Genomic DNA, 22,532 nt, shown 5'->3' with positions numbered 1-22,532 from the left:
GTTTCACAGATATATTATAATTCCAAGAGTGCCACACAATGTCCTTGATATGAGGAAAACACTGCGTTGAATATCAATATGGCGTTCCAAACTCCCCGGGCGTAACATTGTGGCCCTTAGTGCCTCTAGCAGGGTAGGAGAGTCTCCTCTCGTGAATCTCCCCTCAGGGATCAATAAAGTATATCTTCTTCATCCTCCTCCTCCTCCTCTCTTCATCTCCTCCACCTCCTCCTCCTCCTTCTCTACTCCTCCTCATCTCCTCCTTCTCCTCCACCTCCTTCTCCCCTCCTTCTCCTCCCCTCCTCCTCTCCCTGTCCCAGCGCCACCTCTCTCCAGAGGAGTTCCACCGTGTGTTCGGGATGTCCATGGCTGCCTTCGACCGGCTGGCTGATTGGAAGAAGCAGGAGGTCAAGAAGCAGGTGAGGCTCTTCTGAAGAAGCCTTTCCAGACGTCTCCGTACTGCCACAGACCACATCATGTGATCCTTACACCAGACAGATGGACACAAGTGGAAACACTTTCCTAAAGAGAACAAAAAAGGCCTTCCACTCCATGGAAAGGTTGGACTGAAATGAGGACATTTCTTCACAGTACTCATGGTTCACATGATTTTCCCAGATAGCTATCCTGGGAACGTTCGGAAAGAGGGATTGAAAGGAGTATATTTTTTGGCAACAGGTGGGAAGGCAGTAAAAGGAAATACTGAAGAGTGGAGGGATGCAGAGGAGTGGTATTTCCAAAAGAGAATTTTTGGTCTCTGTGGAACCTGCATCTTCCTTTATAACCAGCAGATGGCAGCGTGTTAACAAAACCACATGCAGCGACCTCTTCAAGTGTACTGAAGGAGCTGGAAGAGGTTGTTTTAGGTAGGAAGAAAGAGCAGCACAGTGATAGACATATCATAGATAAATATAATACAACAATCCAGACAGAAACACTCTTTTAACCAGGTTGGTTTTAACTACATAGGACTGACCTAGTCCAGTGCAGACAGACTTGGTCTGGCGTTTGTGTGATTCTGGTGTGACTAACAGACATTAGGAGGTTTACAATGTGTGGGCACTGGAAGGAAGGAAAAGGTTCTCCTTTTATACTGGTTGTTTGTGTTCATGAGGTTTCTTTTTTTAATGTAATATTTGCATGTTATTTTCTGAGCCATGGAGCTTCAGAATGAATGTGTCATCTCCCCTTTTGAAGGGTTTATTGGTGCAGTGAGATGCATTGATTCCCATGAGAGGAATCATTCTATCCCCCATCTGGGTGACTGACAGAGAGAATACCTGAGGGGAGTGTAGGACGAGGGGGAGGGTTTGGAGTTTCACATTTTAAAAGTTTCGTTTTTTATGTTCAACAACATCCTAAATGATCTGTTGCAGTTTTCAGAAACCATCATTATGCTTTAAATTTATTCTTTGTCGTTAGTGTTGTGTGTGTGTGTGTGTGTGTGTGTGTGTGTGTGTGTGTGTGTGTGTGTGTGTGTGTGTGTGTGTGAGTGAGTTAGGGCTAAGGTCAAAGGTTAGAGATAACTAAGATTTCTGTGCTCATCAGTGTGAAAATTCCAGCCTCTCACTGCAGAGAAGATCAACCAGAGAAAGGGAGAAGGAGGAAAGAACAGGTTGACGTGGTGGAGGGGCTGAGGAAGACAGGTGGATGATGAAGGGACTAGGAAGTGAGAAAGGAAGGAACTAAAGACAATGAGAGCAATATGATAAAAGGAAGGAGGTGTAGAAATGGGCTGGGTAAAGGCAGAAAATATGATGTGTGGCAGGTTATAGAGACTGGACATACCTTACCAACTTGACAGACTGGCTGGTAGCTGAGCTACGGTGCTAGCTGGATTACCATGCACTGCTAAGGATGAGAATGTTTAGGGTTTGTGGAAATGTACATGTGACAAATGGAAATCCTATTAGTCTTTGGAGCTCAGACCGTGTGTCTGCAACATGTCTGTCTGTTTATAGGGGTGTTTGTGATTGGTTTACATTCCCTAAACTATGATGCATTGTCAAATTGTAGTCAAAAACAAAAAAAGTTCAATAGTTTTTGTTGTTTTGTATTATTTTAAACATCATATAGGCCTTTCTCTGTCTATATACATTTATGCTGTTGAATAAATCAAAAGCTGCTTATTAACAGTTGTCATCATTCTTTATATTTAAAAAATATATATTTCTGATTGTTTACATCTTTGTTTGAACTGTCGGATGGAAAACGTAGGGGTTGACGTGTTTCCGTCGTGCATCATACTCGCACTAGGACCCGGGGCCGATCCATATATGGGCTCAGGATGCCGATTCAAACCACCACGGTCTCGAGCGGCCGCACTGAGCGGATCAGCCCAAGTCAGCTACGACAGTTCGGGAAACAAGGCCAACCCGCCTCGCGTCGGAATGCTGTTAAGCTGCTTCTTCCACAGTCCACGGGATCTTTATAGCGAATAAACGACAGTGTTCAGTGACAGGACTAACTGACTAACTTAATGGAATCCAAACGACAGAACGGTGAGTAGACTATCGTATTATCTTCTTTATAAGTTTATCCCATATTCATATTTTATGAATAATACTTTTTTTTATGACTCAAACTCGATCCGAAGTTCCAGTCTGGAGACATACCCTGAGCTCGTCATGACATATGTGCTTTGTGCCTCGAGAAAACTTTATAACGGTGCCTTGCTCATGGGTCAACTGTAGCGGTAGAGTGATGTCATACACCTAGACGTGTGCGCGCGTGTCTGCGGCGCATGCATGTGAGAGGCAGAGCTCGAGAGGAGTAGTGGATGGGGAGGAGCTCCGCAGGTAGGCCTCCTCCAGGGTGACGCAACCTGATGCTTACCACGGAGCGCCCCGCTGGAGGCTCCCCGCTGGAGCCTCCCCGCTGGAGGCTGCCCGCTGGACGGAAGCTCCGCGGATGCGGGGGCCGCTGAATGCCCGCTGTGTGTCACCGTGCCCCGGCGGAACACGCATTAGAATAAGGAACAATAAAACATTGTAACACACACTCATGGGATTTAGTATGCAGATTAAAACAGAGATAGGGCTCCTATTAACATATTCCTGAAATGAGGCTAATAGATCATATAGAGAATTTAAATAATACAAATTATTGAACAATAATTGAATATGGGCGCTTATAAAAAACAACCTTTTGTATCTATAAAATCAATTGAAATAGAAGGAGGCAAACTATGCTGTACTGTGTGTATTCAGGTACCTCCTGCCTGTGTGTCTCTGAGGTTATACACTGATTAGATACTGATTAGAGACAGAAAACAGAAACAGGAATGTCCCCCTTCCCTGTATTCTCTGCCAACGCTATTTTTAGAGGAAACTCTTATTTGGTGATGCCAGACTTTTTTCTTTTTCTTTTCAATCCGGCGGTTGAACCGCAGGCGAGTCACGACATCGGCCACTGTTGATTGGCCAGAAAAAAAGACGAATTAGTATGGGATGCAGCAGCAGCAGCCAAAGTGAAGTAGCACTCTTGTCTCAGTGGGTCTGGCACGGACGTGAACTCTGACCCCTGGGTGAGAAGAAGTGACTGTCTGTTGGTGGAGGAGGGGGGTTGGAAGAGTTCAAATGGATGGATGAAGAAGATGAAGGGGGGGGGGGAGATCTTGGCATCCAAGCGAGTACCAGACTCCCCCTCTGGGGCTGGAGCGGACACGAGGAGGCCTGTGGTGGTCGAGATCAGAGAGCAGAACAAGAGGCCTACTCCTTCATCTGGAGCAGAACTCAGAGCAGCACTTTGTAGTCGTGTGAGAACGTAGTAACAAAGAGTACTCAAACGTGAAGTAAACCCAGCCAACCCATGAAGGAGTTTGTCTGTTTTTTTGCGTTCGCTCCAGAAGTTGTAAAGTTTGTTTGGGTGGGGTGTGGCCGTGTGGGGGACTGGGATGGGATGTTGACATTAGGGAAACGAACATGAAGGCCGGCTCTGGCCCGGGGGATGTCTTAGTCCTCCTACGAGCAGGAGGAGATGTGGTGTGAGACGAACAGGACCACAGAGACACGCTGTTGTGTTGTCCTCAAAAACACACACATGCACACGCGCACACACACACACGCACAGACACTCACACTCACACACAAGCAGACTGAATGAGTTCATGATTACAAGTCGCATGACCCCTGGTCTCATGACTTCTGTTTTTCAGAGAGCTTCTTCACAGATATAGCAGAGAGAGAGAGAGAGAGAGAGAGAGAGAGAGAGAGAGAGAGAGAGAGGTCTTTACTGAAGACCCCCCCCCCCCACTCTGACATATGAACACCAACACTGATCAACACTGGACTTGATGATGGGGCGCTCTAGTGTGTGCGTGCGTGTGTTTGTGCGGGGCAAAATAATAGTTCCTGTCAACAACTTAGACAGGGAATAACAGCTGTTGAGGTGAAAGGCATGTACAAACATGCACACCACACACACACGCACAAATCACACATACACACAAACCACACACACATACACACAAATATGCCTACATTATGGCTGTAGGCCAGGCATCCGCCTACAGTGCTGGATGAGCCTACACTGCCAGAAGAACTCGTTCACACACCCAACACATATAAACCCACTCACACTCACAAAGCCCCACTCCTCACTCACACACACATAAACCCACTCATACTCACATAACCCTTCTCCAGAACCCCCCCCCCCCCCCATGCACACACACACACACACACACACACACACACACACACACACACACACACACACACACACACACACACACACACACTCAGCACACACCACCAACATGCTTTTCAACAGACACTTACTGCTGTTACTCTGAGCCTTCAGCATTGTTTTTAGACCCCTGGGAACTTGTTCTATTCAATTCTATTCACAGACACATTGTACAGGCACAGACGCACACGGACAAACACGCACCCACACACACAGACCACATGCCGCCTACACATACACACGTGCACATGCACACACATACAGCACAGCTGCTGAACGTATCCTTTAACACCGAATGGACATGGACCATGCAGCTGTGCTTCCACACCCCTCACAATGTGGAAGTGTGTGTGTGTGTTTGGAAGTGTGAGTGCGTGTGGAATTGTGAGTGCATGTGTGTGTTTGTGTGTCTATGGTGTGAGTGAGTGCAAGCATGTGTGTATGTGCGAGTGCATGTGTCTGTGTGTGTTCATGTGTGTATGTGTGAGTGCATATGCGGGTGTATGGTGAGTTCCTGCGTTTCTTTAGGTTTTGGAGAGCATTGTTTGTCACTGGTCGTATACAGCGTGTCGAGCCACTAATCACAGCCCTCCTGTAGACAATGGGCTCCGGTCATATTTATGGCCGAGCAAGCCTCAGAAGTCGCTCCTCTCCCTCGTTCTCTCGCTCCCTCTCGTTTCCAGTTTGTTTGTGTTCTTTTCTCAGATCTTGGATCTTGTTTTCTCTTGTAGACACACAAAGTATTTCTGCAACGATTATATCTTAGTGAAGGAATGTTCTGTGAGTTCTGAGTACGAGAAAAGCTGGCCTTCTTGGTGCTTGGTGTGTAACTCTTTACAGTATAACGTCAATATGCTATACGGATATGCTTATAATATATGTAGATAATCCTATTTGCCTGCCATCTTATTTTAATGTCTATTCTCTTGTCTCTTGGCATCAGATGCTTATCTTCAGGACACTGGCAGGAAATAAATACGAACAAATGTATTTATCTTAGGCTTGACGCGCTGGGTGATAGGAACAGAGTGACGTGACGGCTGAAAATACCTGACACATGTCAAATAATACGACTTTGACCCGGTGACCATTTTATCATCATAAAATCCCTATCATTGAAAAAAAGTATCTAAGTATAACAGCAGAATGAATCATCATGCAATGTTTCTGTCGAAGAGACATCAGCAACTGAATGTGTTTCCTTCTCCTCCTTGGTTAAAACAAATCACCTCTCCAAGGATAAACATCGACCAAAGGGTGGATGGGTGTCATCACATGAAGTGTATCTTTAACCAGGATGTTCCTCTTAAGGTGGCCTCGTGTCCTTTGTTGAAGACCCCCCCCAGCCTGCTCTCCCTACTGGTCAGCTCTGAGCAAGCAGGATGTGTGTGTGTGTGTGTGTGTGTGTGTGTGTGTGTGTGTGTGTGTGTGTGTGTGTGTTTGTGTGTGTGTGTGTGTGTGTGTGTGTGTGTGTGTGTGTGTGTGTGTGTGTGTGTGTGTGTGTGCGTGTGTGCGTGTGCGTGTGTGAGGGTTCCAGGGAGTGGGCCAGTCTCAAGGTCACTGACACAACGAGCATGAAAAACACACACACACATGTCCATCCAATTATTCACTACTCTAGCGTCTAACACACGCACACAAACACGCTCACACACACAGACACAAAATGGGGGTGGGGGGCAGATTTGAACAAGATAGTTCTCAGACCCGCGCCTTCGCAGAGGACAGGAAACACTGGCAGACACTGAGACCAACTGGTAGGGCTGCTGGGAGAGATAAAGTCATACGTTAAATATCTGTGTTGTTGAACGCTTCTGCTCAGCTGTTGGAACAGGCGCTAAGCAAGCAGGAGTTCCAAACTCACTGTGTCCTATTTACCCTCTGAAATAAAAAACCCTAGTTTGTGTGTCTGTGTTTGTGTGAATGTATATGTGGGGGGGGGGATGTATATGTGTGTTTTTGTCTGTGTGTGTGTTTGTGTGTGTTTATGTATGTTTGTGTGTAGCTTTGTGTGTGCTTGTTTGTGTGTGTGTGTTTATGTCTGTGTGTGTGTGTGTGTTTATTTGTGCGTTGATACCCTGCGTTGCGCCGACACACACACACACAGTACAATGCTTGTCATGGGACCAGGAGGAAGGCCTGAGCTTGTGTGGAGGAAGGCCTGAGGCCTTGGAGGAAGGCCTGAGCTTGTGTGGAGGAAGGCCTGAGCTTGTTTGGAGGAAGGCCTGAGCTTGTGTGGAGGAAGGCCTGAGCTTGCGTGGACCTTCTGATCATCACCGTCTGTATGTGCTCCTCTCAGTGGCCATGGAGCGGCTGGTCAGCGAGCTGGGGCTCCTGCTGAAGATGCTGGACACGGAGAAGGTCAGCCCCGCCACTGCCGAAAAGATGGTCTCGGTGAGGAGCATTCTGGAGACGGTGCAGGCCACAGGTAGGGGGGATCCGCCAAGCCTCTTCCTGTGATGTCAAAGGCACAGGAAACTAAGGGACATGTCCAACGGATCTGTTGAGGCGGACTGGGTTTATATTTACTTATTATTGTTTATGTTTTGAATTTTCATTTGATCAAAGGCAGGGAAAGGGGCGGGGGGACACAGTTGGTGTCCTCCTTTGCTGAGTGAAGATTACAACTTTTAAAGGATTGTGGCTGGCTACAGGCAAAACACATTGGTCTCGTTTCAACAACACTACCTGCAGCAAGGAGTAATATGCATAAACCTGAGGGATCCCAACCAGCAACCTTCAGCGTATCATTTGGTGTTATTAAGGATCTTTAAATTAAAAGAACGGCGTTCATTGGAATCAACATCAGAATTAGAATAAGAATGAACATGAAAGAGAATTTGCATACAGCGTGAACTGCACTGTAGCCGTGAGGAATATTATGTGACAAGTTGATTGCCTGGGATCTGTCTGCTGAGAACAGCCTGAAGGAAGGGAGATTTCAAAATTCTTCATCTTGTAAACAAACTAAATCCGTTGAAGCCAATAATTTGCAGTTGTCAAAGTCAATCAAGACACAGATTTCATATTCTTTGAGCGAATGCTGCTGCTGTCACAGTAATGTCAATCATCACTCAAAGTAAATGGAACATTTCCATATCTTTCACTCCAGCATTTCAATCATCTGCCAATATAGTGCGTTAAATATAGAGCCATCGTAGCGATCTACAAGATGCTTTGAGTTTGTTAACTGCAACACACTGTCAGCTCAACACAGCTGTTTTGAGAACACAGGCCTATTCCAGTATGTTCTAGATGGAAAAATAAATGAGGTTGTCCCCTGTTTCCGTTATTATATTTCTCGGGAAACAGACGATGGTTTGGATGGGCATTCCCGGGACTCCCATTTCCCTGGTATAAACCACCGAAGAGCGACAGCACAAACCTTAACCAGCAAGCGTACACACACTTAGGCCTCCTGCCCACTGCATCCGTCCGTTGGCTGATCCCCATTGACTTTGAATGGGGACGGACGCGCAATGCATTGTGGATCCGTGCGCTCCGTTGGAGCCTTCGGCGCCGTCAAAAAAGTTGAAAAATCAAAAAATTCAACTTTTTCGGCGGCGCCGGATCCTTCATCCAATCAGATCGTGTATGCACATGTGAGCACTGTGACACTACCCGGGCTCTGAAGACCCTGGAAAGCTCCCCCATCCGTCAGCCGCGCCTTCCGACGTCCTTTGACGGGACGGTGCAGTGGGCACGAGGCGTTACAGCTCTGATGTTAGGAGGCCCCTGGTACAACACCCTTTAGCAGCTCAAGAGGCTCGCTGTCACCGTTTAACCAGACCACTCTGGTGCTGCAGCCAGACATGTACACACACATCAACACGTCACAGGCTTGATACAACAACACAAACTACAACCACCACTCAGACTCCAACTGTCAACACTCCTCAAGTGAGCAGTGAAGAGGTTTCCAGCCAGTGTCTCTTCAGTGAGAGAGTGACTGAAGTGGTAATGAGATGTAGAGTTAAGAGGATCAAGAAGGTCTACGGTCTAAGCAAGAAGGACAGGGATGGCGGGGACACCAGACGTTCCCCGAGCTGCCCCTCATACTGATCACCCACTGATACACAGTGTACCAGTGGACATGTGTGTTCCTGGGGGACGGTGAACACCAGGAGTTCCCCCCCCCCCCCAGGTACACATTGTACTGGTGGATTGTGTACATAGAGTCTCAAATGGTGGCTATGGGGCCAGGCCTAGCTCCTGCAGCGTTCGTCTACTGACTAAACCTCTAATGATTAACTTGATCCAGTTAGGAAGGCTGGCTGGTTGGGTGCACAACCAGACAGAGAGCAGCTTGGACAATCCCTGGCTAATCAAGGGGATTATATGTTGTGTGTGAGAGACTTTTTATACAGCATGAGATGTGAGCTGTGCTGGAGTAATGATATTTAGTCAAATGCTGGTTAATGTGGGTGAAATTATTGTTCTGCGTGTTGTACAGGTGTTTGTGTATATTACAGTAAACATACATATCAATTTGTCTGTAACAAAGTAATAACATTTAATAAATACATAAAATAATCATTAAACATTAATATAATTAATATATTCATACCATTTATCTTTATTCTTCATTGGAACATTCGATATTATCGCTACTCTTACAAATTATATTGTATTATTGGTGTATTATTAATATCATCTCTTTTTGAACATGAGTTTAATAATTGATTGTGTTGTTCTTGACAATACAAGTATTATCAGCATGTTTTCACTCTTAAAATCATTTGCAGTTTGTGCAGTGCTCAGAGTGTCTTAGTTAAAAGCTGCATGCAAGATGTGAAATAGTTGGTTAGTTTGTTTTCAAACAAACATGCGCATATAGACATGTATATTTTCAATGTCACTACTAGTGAAACAAACTTTACAAAATTCAGATCCTGCTCCAATGTATTTCCTCTTTTGGTGGGAAAACATTGCATTGTTCGATAATCCAGCTGTGTACCATGATGTCTTCCTCTGTTTATCATTGATGTTTTGGAGGTAATCAGACTAGCTTCCACCTCAACCTTTCTTCCCTTGTTTAGTGAATGGGTCAGACCTCTACATGAACAGCTGTCTCTATGGCAACGGCACCAGCTTTGTCGAGTCCCTCTTTGATGATTTTGGTGAGTAGGCTCCAGCCACCCCTTTCCATATCTCTGGGTTTGTTCGTAAGCTTGTGAGCTTTGAAAGAAATTGGGTCAAACATTCGGTTAACAAGTTCCTCAGAATTCCCGAGGCAGCCTTGTGATTGGCTGTGAGGGTGGGGGTTGGGGGGGACTCTGGTATGTTTGATAGAGACCTCTGGTTTTGTTCTTCCTGTTGGGAGAAGACTTCTGGCCCTGCTGGATTAAATGCTTTGAACCAACAAACCAATTAATGCTTTATGACTTTATAATGACTTCATTGCTATGGTTCTCTTAATAGTGTGAGCACACGTCCTGTGACTCGTATGCAGTGGCTCAGTGATTAAAATACCTTGACAATAACATTTGGCTACTATCAAAGTATTACTCATAGTTTATTAACCCTGATCTACATTGAATGATAACAAATAACTAAAATATACATTTGTGATCACTTTTTTTCCCCTGGTCACGTGGCAGTGACCAGTACCATGGTACTTTCAGGGGTGTAACATGGTAGTGTTTTGTGGTTGTTAGGGTTTTTCAATATACATACATATATATATATATATATATATATATATATATATATATATATATATATATATCAACTTTGTTCCCCTCGCCCATCCTGCAGACTGTGATTTGCACATGCTCAGTGCGTCTCCTGTGGAGCAGAAAGAAGAGGAGAAAACTACCCTTATCAAATCGGTAATTCCTCTCTACCTCTCTCTCTCTATTAAATCTATACAGTTATCTAAATCTATATATTAATTATCCTGATGTTTGATTTTGGATTGTGATTGGTTCCCTAGATGCCCGCGTCCACGCCCCCTCCACAGCTGACCACGCCCCCTCCACAGCTGACCACGCCCCCTCCACGGCTGACCACGCCCCCTCCACGGCTGACCACACTACCTCCTCGGCCGGCCACGCCAGTTGCTGATGACTACTATGAAGAAGCTGTTCCCCCTGAACAGTACCTAGGCCCAGGGATACACAGTCAGTACACACAATCTCTCTCTCTCTCTCTCTCTCTCTCTCTCTCTCTCTCTCTCTCTCTCTCTCTCCCCCTCTCCCTCCCCCTCTGCCTTCCCCTCTCCCTCCCCCTCTCCCTCACCCTCACCCACTCCATCCCTCACAGTGGTCTGTGTCTCCCCCGTCCCTCCAGGCTCTGGTTACTGTGTGGAGGACGCGTACTACGAGGACGCTGACGATAACTACCCCAGCACCAGGCTCAACGGACCCCCCAAGAACTCCTGTGAGTCTGCCTCCCCCTCCTCCCCCACCCGGACCCCCAGCCTCCTCCTCCCCCAGCCGGACCCCCACCCGGACCCCAAGCCTCCTCCTCCCCCAGCCGGACCCCCACCCGGACCCCAAGCCTCCTCCTCCCCCACCCGGACCCCCAGCCTCCTCCTCCCCCAGCCGGACCCCCACCCGGACCCCAAGCCTCCTCCTCCCCCAGCCGGACCCCCACCCGGACCCCAAGCCTCCTCCTCCCCCAGCCGGACCCCCACCCGGACCCCAAGCCTCCTCCTCCCCCAGCCGGACCCCCACCCGGACCCCAAGCCTCCTGGTCCCCCAGCCGGACCTCGGAGAGTCATGATTGGTGTACGGAGAGTGCAGAACTGGCAGAAGTGGGAACAAATAGGGAAATGATTCCAATTCACTGACAATCAGACATGATCAATGAATCAGGCCGGTAGGCAAAACACAAAGACAGAAGAATGCAGGAACAAACAGATACAAAACCTGAAGAGTTACATACAGAATCACACTGGTGAGCACATCTCACTGATTGGCACAGGGGAGATCATGAAGAATACCGAGGAGGCTGAGGTTACCAGGGAAACATCTGAACCAAGAACTGGAAGTAGGGCGAGCCCTGGGGCCACTCCTGGCTGATGTAAAGTCATGCAGTGGGTTCTCTTGAGATGAACGGCCACTAGAACGTGTGTGACCTAGAGATTAGTGCGACTAATCTCGGCTTGGCCAGAGTGAGGCGACACCTGAAGCAGTCATTTTGTCTGTTGTTCACAACACTAATAACGTGTAGTAACGCCCAATGAATCCTCTTTGTCTCCCCCCAGACAACGACTCTGACGCGGTCAGCAGCTCGTACGAGTCCTACGAGGAAGAGGACGAGGAGGCAAAGGGGCGGGACCAGGCCGGGACGTGGGCCGCCGAGGACCCCTCCAACGGGTCGGTCCGGGACTGCCGCATCTGTGCCTTCTTGTTACGCAAGAAGCGCTTCGGCCAGTGGACCAAGCAGCTGGCCGTCGTCAGGGACAACAAGCTGCAGGTAGGCAGGGAGATGCAGCCCAGGAAGATGGACAAGATGTCCCTCTACAAGTATCACAGCGTAAAGGAAATGAAACACAAAGATGTGTTGTTTTGAAGGGTCTGTGAAGCTGGACAAATGTACGAGGTTCTTTATAGATCACAGACGTGGATGCATGGTTCGCTTTACTAGGATATGAAGAACGGGCTGATGCCTGTTTATTCTTATCGCCTAAGAAGAGGCCATTGTGTTTTCTCTGCAATGCCACTGACTACCCTTCATCATTTAGGATGTCCTTTCTCCTTTGCCATCGAGCACAAGGGTGATGAATGGTCTCACTTCCCATGCGCACAACATCTACTGCGCTGGTCAGAGAGGACTGAATCAGCCTCCAGAGAAACAGTCCAATAAATCAAAGCTAAAAAGCTTGTTCACCCAAATCTTATCTTAAACTAGTTTTGTGTACATTCAATCTGTCTTATTATTCAGTCTTAAGCCCAAAAAACTAAAGAATGATTGTTTTAACGGAGCAGGCCAGCGAGCTCCCGTGTAGCGGGCTGTGTGTCTCAGTCACTTTGTGTAAAATCCTAATGGATTATTTAGATTTGCCTGACATTGTGGTGTGCTTCGGGCTTCATGGTTGAAAATGCGTTAATTTTACCTAGTTCACCCGGACTTATCTCTGTGTACTCGTCGCCCCCTCCACCCTCCCTGCTCCCCCTCAACGGACAGTGTTACAAGAACATCAAGGACAGCACCCCGAACACGGAGCTCCCGCTGAACCTCTGCAACGTCATCTACGTCCCCAAGGAGGGCCGCAAGAAGAGGCACGAGCTGCGCTTCTCCCTGCCTGGCGGTGAGGCCCTCGTGCTGGCCGTGCAGAGCAAGGAGCAGGCCCAGCGCTGGCTCAAGGTACCGCCCCTGCCCCGAGGGAACACCGCGTAATGCCCCGTAGCACTCTTCAAGGCCCCTGTGTGTTAAGTGTGTGAGCAGCAGGCCCATGATCCGCTCGGGCTGAGAGCTGCCTCACTCACGGCCTGCCAACAGGGTTGTGAAGGAGCTGAGCAGGAACATGAGACACACAGACACATGTCTATAGAGGCATATATATATATGCAGACACATATTTACTGACATAAATACAGACATATATTCACAGACATATTTACAGACATATAAGCCGACATTTTTAAAGACATATACAGACATATATTTACAGACAAGTATATATATACAGACATATTGACAGACCCATATACAGTATACAGATATCTATATTTACAGACATACTACGTGTGATCATCACCATTGGCCAGCCGAGTACAGCTGCATTATAACAGAATACAACGTACATATATAACTGACCGAAGGCTGGCGATACACTGGCACAGGGAGGCTGCAGTTTGAAACAACAACCATGGTATAGAATGATGTGGTGGTCAACGTTGCTCCCCTCCGCCCTTCAGGTGGTCCAGGACGCCAGCAGCGTGAACAGCAACACAGAGTCCCATGAAGGAGCCCCATCCCCCATCATCCAGAGGAAGATGGAGCTCGATAAGGTGGGTGTGTGTACGTTTTGTAGGAGGGAGTATTCTAAATCTCTACCAGGGTGGAGTCTGTCCACGGGAGGTCGTCAACCCAAGTCTCGCCTCCCATCTGTCCCTCTCTCTTTCTATCCATCTATACATCGATCAATCTGTCTGTCAGTCTGTCTGTTTGTCTGTCTGTTTAGCCCCCCTCCACCTCCTTTCCTTTCCAGCTTCTCTTTCCCTCTCCTCCTCCTCCTCCTCCTCCTCCTCCTCCTGTAATTTGGAGGAAGAGAGGTCAACGCTGTGTTCTCTGTTCCCTCCGACCAGATGCGCGTGACGGACAAAGGGGCCTCCGACTCGGATAGCGGGCCCCCAGGTGATCCCCAGGCCCCCGGGAGGGACGGCGACTCGCTAAGTACGGTTCCTCTGTTAAACCTGGTGGGGGGGCCGTGGGCTACATGAGAGGGCCCTGGTTCAAACCCCAATAGGGCGAAGGGTGTGACAGGGCTGTGGTCCTACGGGTTGGCTCCATGCAGGACACTGTTGTTCGGGGTACACTCCCACCTGGGCCCCCACTAACACACCAGCCCTAATGGACTGGCTGAGCATGGGTCTCATCTTCATGGGTCAACGCATCACACCACAAACCTCAATCACCAATCAAATATGAAGTACTATGATTCAACTCACAGAAAGGAACAAACTCAAAGTAAAGGACCAAACCATACAAACACAGACACGTTTCAGTACGCAGAGAGCAAATCCGCACAAAGCATAGAAACACAGAAAGGATGAGGCCTGGAAGGGTGGAATAACAGATGACAGCGAGGCGGGTCAAAGGCGAACACGGCGATGTTCTCTGTGCTTTCACACACTGTTTACGGCCAGCGGGACCCTGAACCCAGCTTAACATGGGACAGTTTGCCGGACACAGGAAGTGAGGCAGCGCCGATAGAGTATCCTTCCTCTATTCTTCCTGCCATTGTGCGGACATCACAGGAAGTAGACTGGGCGTGGCGTGCTGCACCTGGAGGTGACATGAAATACACACCGTAGATCGTAAACTAGTGTCTAGAACTGTTACTTGGAGTGTTATTCATGTATCCTTGATTGCCTCTTCCATACTTCTATACTACAGTATGCTTATGTGAATAATGTAATTTTGAGACATATTTAGGGAAACAACCTCCGTGACCAAAAGGTCTCGATCCTGTTTGTTTGAGAGAAATATTAAGACGGAAACACAATGTTTTGGTTTTTATTTGATTGTAGATTCCAAATTCCGCTGTTTACATTGCAAGGCCCATTACACTCCCAGCTGCCTCAGGCCGTTCACACAAGGAACTTAAGAGAGATCTCTGTTTGATATGTACAGGCCTGTACAGGTTCAGGTGTGTATCTGATGCAGTCTCTGAGAAGGGGCAGGAACCGAGGGGCCGCGGTCTACCAGTGGACATTGCTTTGGATGATGCGGCAAACCAAGTTCAATAATAGAAATGCAGCGATAAAGACTCATAGAATCGTAATTTAGTACGGCAATGTTTTAGAAAAAACAAATGCGCCCTTGCATTGCGGATTGTTGACGCCCAGTGAAGTCTGAGCTGATGACAGCCTATCCCTCACACAACTCCAGTGGTGGTTGTCAACTGTTGTCTACGGCCCCTTTCCCACAGGCACTCTTTCCCTGCAAAGTTCCAGAAGATGTCATTCATGGGGTCATGTGTGAATGGGAACAGGGATGAATTCCTGGGAAATCTGCACCAGTAATTTGCCTGTTGATGATCTAGTAACATTTCCAGGTCACGTACAGTTGTGTTGGGCATTAGGGCAGTCACTGCCGGGAGAAGCATGAAGGGTTATGTCTGTCACACAAGATGCTTTCACGTCAAGCCAGCAAACCAATCACAATGCTCCAACATCTATGAATCGTTGGCTGTTTATCTTAACGTGCGAATGCGTTTCTGGTCATTCGCTAACAATATCGTTAATATGTATACCCTTTTTATAGAATAGGCTGAAAACAAAATGAGGGAGTTCCTCTCAGTCTGTGAGTTTTACGGCGGCTGGCATCGATGAATGTGTTGCAGTAGCCCCCTCTAGTGGACGGCCCCTTGGCCCTTTCCATTCCAGCGTTGCTATGCCATGTGTTGAAGGGTGCAGTACGGAACTCTTCCAGGACATAGCTGTGTGAGTAGGGAAACTCCCTGGCAGTGCTGAAAGGTTATCCCAGTAATTTACCAGGAACTATGTGGCTTTCCTCTCTCGTCTGACCGTTCAGGTTTTGAAGAGAGGAAACACTTGTGGAGACAAGGCCTTTAGCATTCATGGGTTAAAAATAAAATGTATGCTTTAATTTTGTATTGTATTGTTTCTAAAATGTACCCACTTGAATTGTTTTTGAAGGCCGGGGAAAACGGGGACCACTGTCTGAGCTCACGGGATCAATGAAGAAAATCAACCGCATCATCAGCTTCTCCAAACGGAAGCCCCCCTTGCCAGGAGACCCACCCTCCTCGTCTGGTAACCAAGACAACACTTGCACCGGTGAGCGCAACCATTTCAGTCAAGAATGGCTCATTGATGTTACCGCAGATTGATGAACACCCAATAGTATCATAGTGCAATTTCTTCCTGACTTCTGACCTTCCTTTTGTAGACAGTACATAATCATACAAATCTATTTAATTTGCACTCTGGAACTTTTCTACTGCAGTTTTTTAAATCATTATATAATCTAAGAATTTGAAAGTTTAAGATAATAGCGCACCCGATCTATTCAGCCAATCCATGCACAGATTTTTCTCTATAAATCTTTTTTTCTCATCCACTTTTGCCCTAGCCTGGCTCTGCCCGCCTAAGTTCTTCCGCTCAATTTTCATTTCCCTTCAGTACTATGTCTTGGTCTGCGGTATGTTAGTGGGTTTTCTCCGTCTAAATTTTCTGCGTCCCATCAGCGAACAGAGGGAGTGGCTGAGAACAATGACGTTAAAGTCAGCTCTCGTTGACGGACATCTTCAGGCACGGTGTTTGGTTTGTTTACAGCCTGCGCGCAACGTGATTCCCGGCCAAACGTTAGCGATTGGTTATGGCAGATCGAGAGTGGCACTGGGCAGATCCAATAGTTTTAAACTTCAACAGACACCCGCCTTCAAGTGAGTTAACGTTTGTCAAATTAGTTGGTCCAGACTCTCTGTACAAATGAAATGAAGCACGAGAGTCTGGTAGGACCTTGCTACTTTTGCCCCCCTCAATGTCGGAAAATCTCAGAAGACATAGTCAACTGAAATTGAGATATCTATAAATGAAGCAGCAACCCCAGCCACCAGAGGGTGCCAAAGAGAACCAGATATAGTGCAGGTTTAAGATGTTTGACATAAATATTTTTAGGTTTTTCAAAATGCTAGCAATGCATAATGATGAATCTGAACACATATGCACTTTATTCATTTTATTGATGACTTTATACCAAAATAATGAATGATGGTGACTTGACCTTGAACCTGGATGACATGACTAAACGATGCTGAGTGGACCCTGAGCCTGGAAGACATGACTAAAAGATCCTGAGTGGACCGTGAGCCTGGAAGACATGACTAAACGATCCTGAGTGGACCCTGAGCCTGGAAGACATGACTAAACGATCCTGAGTGGACCCTGAGCCTGGAAGACATGACTAAACGATCCTGAGTGGACCCTGAGCCTGGAAGACATGACTAAACGATGCTGAGTGGACCGTGAGCCTGGAAGACATGACTAAACGATCCTGAGTGGACCGTGAGCCTGGAAGACATGACTAAACGATGCTGAGTGGACCCTGAGCCTGGAAGACATGACTAATCGATGCTGAGTGTGTGCAGGCTATCTGAGCGTGTGTGTGGGCGGAGCCTGGAAGGAGCGCTGGTGTGTGCTGCGTGGGGGGACCCTGTACCTGCAGCGGGACCCGGGGGACACCCGCCCCCCCGTCATTGCGGTGCCTCTTGTGGGGGCCGAGGTTGTCCCCGGGGGCCTGGGGCCCAAACATCCCTTCTCCTTCCGTGTGCTACAGGCTGGCAAGGAGCTGCTGGCACTGGAGGTACGAAACAACCCACGTAACATAACATGTAGAACACAATGTATGGCCTGTATGGTTATAGTTTACTCTGTACAGGACTACATACACAGATACATAACATATAACACACAATGTACAGCCTGTATAGTGTATAGTGTTGTCCCTGTACTGGATTCAGGGCAAGTGTTTTTTTCGAGTTGAGATAGATAATGTGTGTGTGTGTGTGTGTGTGTGTATGTGTGTGTGTGTGTGTGTGTGGGCACCAGGCTAGCTGCTGGGAGGATCTGGGGCGCTGGCTGGGTGTATTGCTGGCGAAGACGGGCTGCAGCACCCTGCCAGAGGAGCTGCACTACGACTACATAGACGTGGAGACGCTCAGCGACATCCAACACGCTGCCAGAAACTCCTTCCAGTCAGTCTGCACCCTCTCTGCCTCAACTCACCCTCTCATTCTACCTCAACTCACCCCCTCATTCAGCCTCTACTCACCCTCTCATTCTACCTCAACTCACCCCCTCATTCAGCCTCTACTCACCCTCTCATTCTACCTCAACTCACCCCCTCATTCAGCCTCTACTCAGCCTCTCATTCAGCCTCTACTCACCCTCTCATTCTGCCTCTACTCACCCTCTCATTCAGCCTCTACTCACCCTCTCATTCTGCCTCTACTCAGCCTCTCATTCAGCCTCTACTCACCCTCTCATTCAGCCTCTACTCACCCTCTCATTCTGCCTCTACTCACCCTCTCATTCAGCCTCTACTCACCCTCTCATTCTGCCTCTACTCAGCCTCTCATTCAGCCTCTACTCAGCCTCTACTCACCCTCTCATTCTGCCTCTACTCAGCCTCTCATTCAGCCTCTACTCAGCCTCTACTCACCCTCTCATTCTGCCTCTCCTCACCCCCTCAGCCTCTACTCAATGATTTTGATTCCCTTGGTGTGTTTATTAAGGTCTGTCTGTCTGTCTGTCTGTCTGTCTGTCTGTCTGTCTGTCTGTCTGCTTGTGTCTAACAGGTGGGCTAAAACAGGCACAATTTCCTCCAGCAGCAATTCAGTCGACTCCAGAATGTATGACGAGGTCTACGAAAGCATTCTGGTAAGTTCTGGTGAATACATTTTTGTGATTATAAAGCTGAAATTGGTTTAATTCCCAACACAGAAATAATAATGAAAGCATCAGTAATTCACACTATAATACACTAATACACTTCTAAATGATGTGGGTGAACGCCATGACATGACAGCCTCACTCAGCCTCACAACAGCCGACAGCAGTTACTGTTGGCTGAACATTCTGTTATTAAAGATGATCACCACATATCAAGAATGATATCAGAACAGCTTTAGACCTGCAGCCCGGCCACCCAAACACCGCCTGCAACTTCCTTCTGTATTTAGAATCACTTTCAGCCACATACAAAAACATCCATGTTAAGCTAACAGTTTATGAGTTTTAGGGTAATGTATGTCTGTGTGTGTATATATATATATATATATATATATATATATATATACTCCTGTGCAGGAGGGGGCAGTGGAGGCCAAACCAGGCCAGGTGAGACGCCACGCCTCCTTCTCCAGCAGAGGCTCTGATAGGACGGAACAGCAGGCGGCCGTGAAGAGACACGCCTCCAGTCAGTATTCACCCCTTACCTGTTTATTGAAGTATCTATTTATCACGTGGACGTCCTGCTGGTTAGTTAGTCTCTCCGTAACGGCCTCACTCCCTGGCTCTCTAAAACCACACGAAGGTCTGGAGGCATTGTTTAATGACGGAAACAGGCCACTTCCTGTGAGTGTTAGGGTTAGGGTTGAGTGCCTTGCTCGAGGGCAGGGGTGACGGGTCCTGAAGCGCTGACTGGTTTTCCAGACGTGAACCAGTACGGTCGCTATGGGAAGACACGGGCGGAGGAGGACGCCAGGAGGTACCTGAGGCAGAAGGAGGAGCTGGAGGAGGAGAAGGAGCAGCTGAAGCACACCCTGCTGTCCGTCCGCCAGGAGAGGAGGGAGGTGAAGGAGCAGCTGAGGAGCGGAACAAGTGAGGAGCAATCCCAGCGCCGCTGTCTCCGGAAGTATAGATCCGGGGCTGACCTTGGGTGTGTGTCTGTGTGTGTGTGTGTGTGTGTGTGTGTGTCTGTCTCTGTGTGTGTCTGTGTGTGTGTGTTTCTGTGTGTGTGTGTGTCTGTCTCTGTGTGTGTCTGTGTGTGTGTGTGTCTCTGTGTGTGTGCGTGTGTGTCTGTGTGTGTGTGTGTCTGTGTGTGTCTGCGTGTGTGTGTGTGCAGACCTCCGGGGGGAGCGGCGCCTGGCCCAGCTGGAGGTGGTCTGTAAAGAGAGAGAAGAAGAGAGGGTGGAGCTAGAGCTCAGACTGACGGAGGTGAAGGAGAACCTAAAGAAGTCATTGGCTGGCGGGGCACTAGGCCCGCCCACTGAGAGCAGAAGCAGCATCAAGGTGAGCCACTGGGACCAGACCAGCTCTGTGGTGGGTGTGCCTCCGCTCCCCACTGATATTGACCCAGACAAATAGCCTCTCCTTTTTTCCATTATCGCTCCTATTAATCTTCTCATTATATATTTAGCTTCAGCATGCACAGTGCACTCTAAACATAATGCAACCATGGTTATTAATTCAACTGTGATCATTCTATTATCTATTCTCATTCCACACTGTCACAGAACCATATTGTTGACGATACCTGAAGATCGATCCTAATAATATAAAGAAAAGAGCCCATTGAGGTCCCTCTGCTCGGATTTAGAAGAAGTTTATGATAGAGCCCGACCGATAAAGGATATTCCAGAAACACGTGACAAAACATAAACAGATTTCCCTAACATTGTCCTTTGAACAAAAACACAATAACCCCAAAAAATAATATAGATATATATTTTTAATATTAATCAATCTTTATAAATGCCGATACCGATAGTATGGAAAGTGCCTAATATCGGCCATATAAATGGGTCGGCCTCTAGTTTGTGGTCAACAGTTTGGTCGTCTCTGATGTTTCCTCAGCCTCATGAGTGTGTTTGTGTGTGTGCGTATGCGTGCATGCATGTGTGTGTGTGTGTGTGTGTGTGTGTGTGTGTGTGTAGGCCCAGGGCAGGAAGGTAGAGAGGGTCTACACTGAGAGCGTTCCCGTCAACTCAGCCGCCGAGCTCCGCAAGCGGCCCCCGTCCTGCTACGCCACGTCCCGCGGCACCGTCATGCAGAAGGCCAAGGTGGGTGGAGGAGGGGGTGGGCGTGTGCTGTGTGTGTGTGTGTGTGCGTGCGTGTGTATGTTGGCATGCTTTTCTCCCACTCTCATTTTGCTCGTGATTTGTTTTCCAGGCGTGGGAGTCCAAGCAAGTGGTCTGAGCTGGCCGACAGACAGACGGACAGGTCGGGTGGAACATGGGACGGATGGACGGAAGGACTTTTACAAGCACAGAGTCGGAGCTGATTGGGGGCCTCACGAGGTAGACAGGAGTGCGATGAGGCCGGAGGCGTCAGGAATCAGAGGAGGAGGAGGAGGAGGAGGAGGAGGAGTACGTGTTGAACTCTCACCTCCTCCCACACAGCCGGTCAGACCGGTTGTGTGTTGATCAACTGTCAAGGAAAGAGCGAGTTACAGCCTGCCAATAGAAAAACATCACACCGGATACTTCCACAGCGGAGCCGTGCTTCTGTTTACGGTTAGAAGAGGGCCCCCCACTGTGGAGACCCTCGGTGAGACAGATCGATCGCATCATCAGTGGAATTCTCCCGCTGTTGAGTATCGTCTTGGTGCTCCTCTCCAACAATACCAAAACAGTATATATTCATTTCTAGCATTTCTTTGTTCTTTAATCTGAACTGTGTGTGTGTGTGTTTGTGCACACAACCACACGTTGTGTGCTTGTGATTGTGTTTATCTTCGGTCGCTGTGCAGGACTTCATGGGACTGGGAAAGGGATTTAGCATCTGTTAAACCTTGCAATCCCAACTATGTTATTTAACATTTTTGAATGTACATGTTAGTGTACAGTGTTGCCAACTGTTGATTTTGTAGACTGTAGATTACTATTTGATTCTTTAAAAAAGGCTTTCCCTCCTAGTCCTTATGTCCAGACACTACTAGAGAGGTTTTTATATATCAGGACTACCATAAGTTAATTAAAGATATATTGCACGTCCTGTGATGTGAATTTACTGTAAACAATTAGAAATGCTTTAAGAATATGACAACGTTTCTGAAACATGAGACGTATATATCTGGATTCTTGCAATGTGAAAAAACGTTCCCAAAACTTTTGTATCGCTGTTATCTACCTTATCTACAGTGTTTTCCTCATGTTTGACCTTTGCACTTTATTGTGTTGTATTGTGTTATCTGTAGCCTATCCATAAATATTTTTTAAAATTAAAAACGTTTTTGCACTTTATTAGCACAGGCACACACATGCACACATATACACACACACACACACCACAAGTATTTACTTCCTTTGGATTAGCAGTGTTGTCATTCTCATCATAGCGTCCATACTCATTCGCCACCTAGCTGCCATTGCCGTTTGGCTATTTTCTTTCCTTATGGCTGTGATGAGCAAACATGAGCATTAACCTTAACACAAGTATTGTTTGAATAAGACATAAATCACATGACATTTCCTTAGAAAGAGTTTATTTAGTGCATTTCTAGTTTTTCCTCGGCAGGAACCAAAATACGATAATCTGTGCACCCGTTGGTTCTTCATCAGAGCTCTGGTCCAATGCCATTGGTCCACTGACTATATCCTGGTGCAATACTAATTGTCCTGTTGTGTCCATAGACCTTCCCATTGGCTCACTAGTGTTCTGGTGGGACGCTATTGGTCACTAGTGATTCTCTTTTGTCGTCGG

General features: G+C 47.5%; 2 protein-coding genes across 2 annotated transcripts in view; both read left to right on the top strand.

The window, feature by feature from the left end:
• Nucleotides 1–434, top strand: part of LOC307077508 (actin-binding LIM protein 3-like) — a gene marked incomplete at both ends in the record, with an annotated part of 36,617 nt that extends 36,183 nt beyond the window's left edge. The window contains one exon of the mRNA XM_079738939.1: nucleotides 321–434. Within this exon, the coding sequence (XP_079595065.1) occupies nucleotides 321–434 (114 nt within the window). The remainder of the gene's footprint in view (nucleotides 1–320) is intronic.
• A 1,898-nt stretch (nucleotides 435–2,332) lies between these two features.
• On the top strand, nucleotides 2,333–22,027 carry LOC307076823 (actin filament-associated protein 1-like 1). Its single transcript, XM_079737997.1, has 19 exons — nucleotides 2,333–2,501; nucleotides 6,989–7,117; nucleotides 9,729–9,809; nucleotides 10,447–10,520; nucleotides 10,625–10,811; nucleotides 10,981–11,070; nucleotides 11,900–12,111; nucleotides 12,823–13,002; nucleotides 13,557–13,649; nucleotides 13,947–14,034; nucleotides 16,023–16,163; nucleotides 17,477–17,691; nucleotides 17,937–18,082; nucleotides 18,686–18,767; nucleotides 19,197–19,305; nucleotides 19,542–19,709; nucleotides 19,954–20,120; nucleotides 20,765–20,890; nucleotides 21,000–22,027. The coding sequence occupies exons 1-19, from the start codon at nucleotides 2,480–2,482 to the stop codon at nucleotides 21,024–21,026; spliced, it is 2,337 nt and encodes a 778-aa protein (XP_079594123.1). The 5' UTR covers nucleotides 2,333–2,479; the 3' UTR covers nucleotides 21,027–22,027.
• The last annotated feature ends 505 nt before the right edge of the window (nucleotides 22,028–22,532 follow it).

Source organism: Pollachius pollachius, assembly GCF_949987615.1.
Source record: "Pollachius pollachius genome assembly, chromosome: 6".
NCBI lineage: Eukaryota > Metazoa > Chordata > Actinopteri > Gadiformes > Gadidae > Pollachius > Pollachius pollachius.
This window is presented reverse-complemented; position numbering and strand designations above follow the sequence as displayed.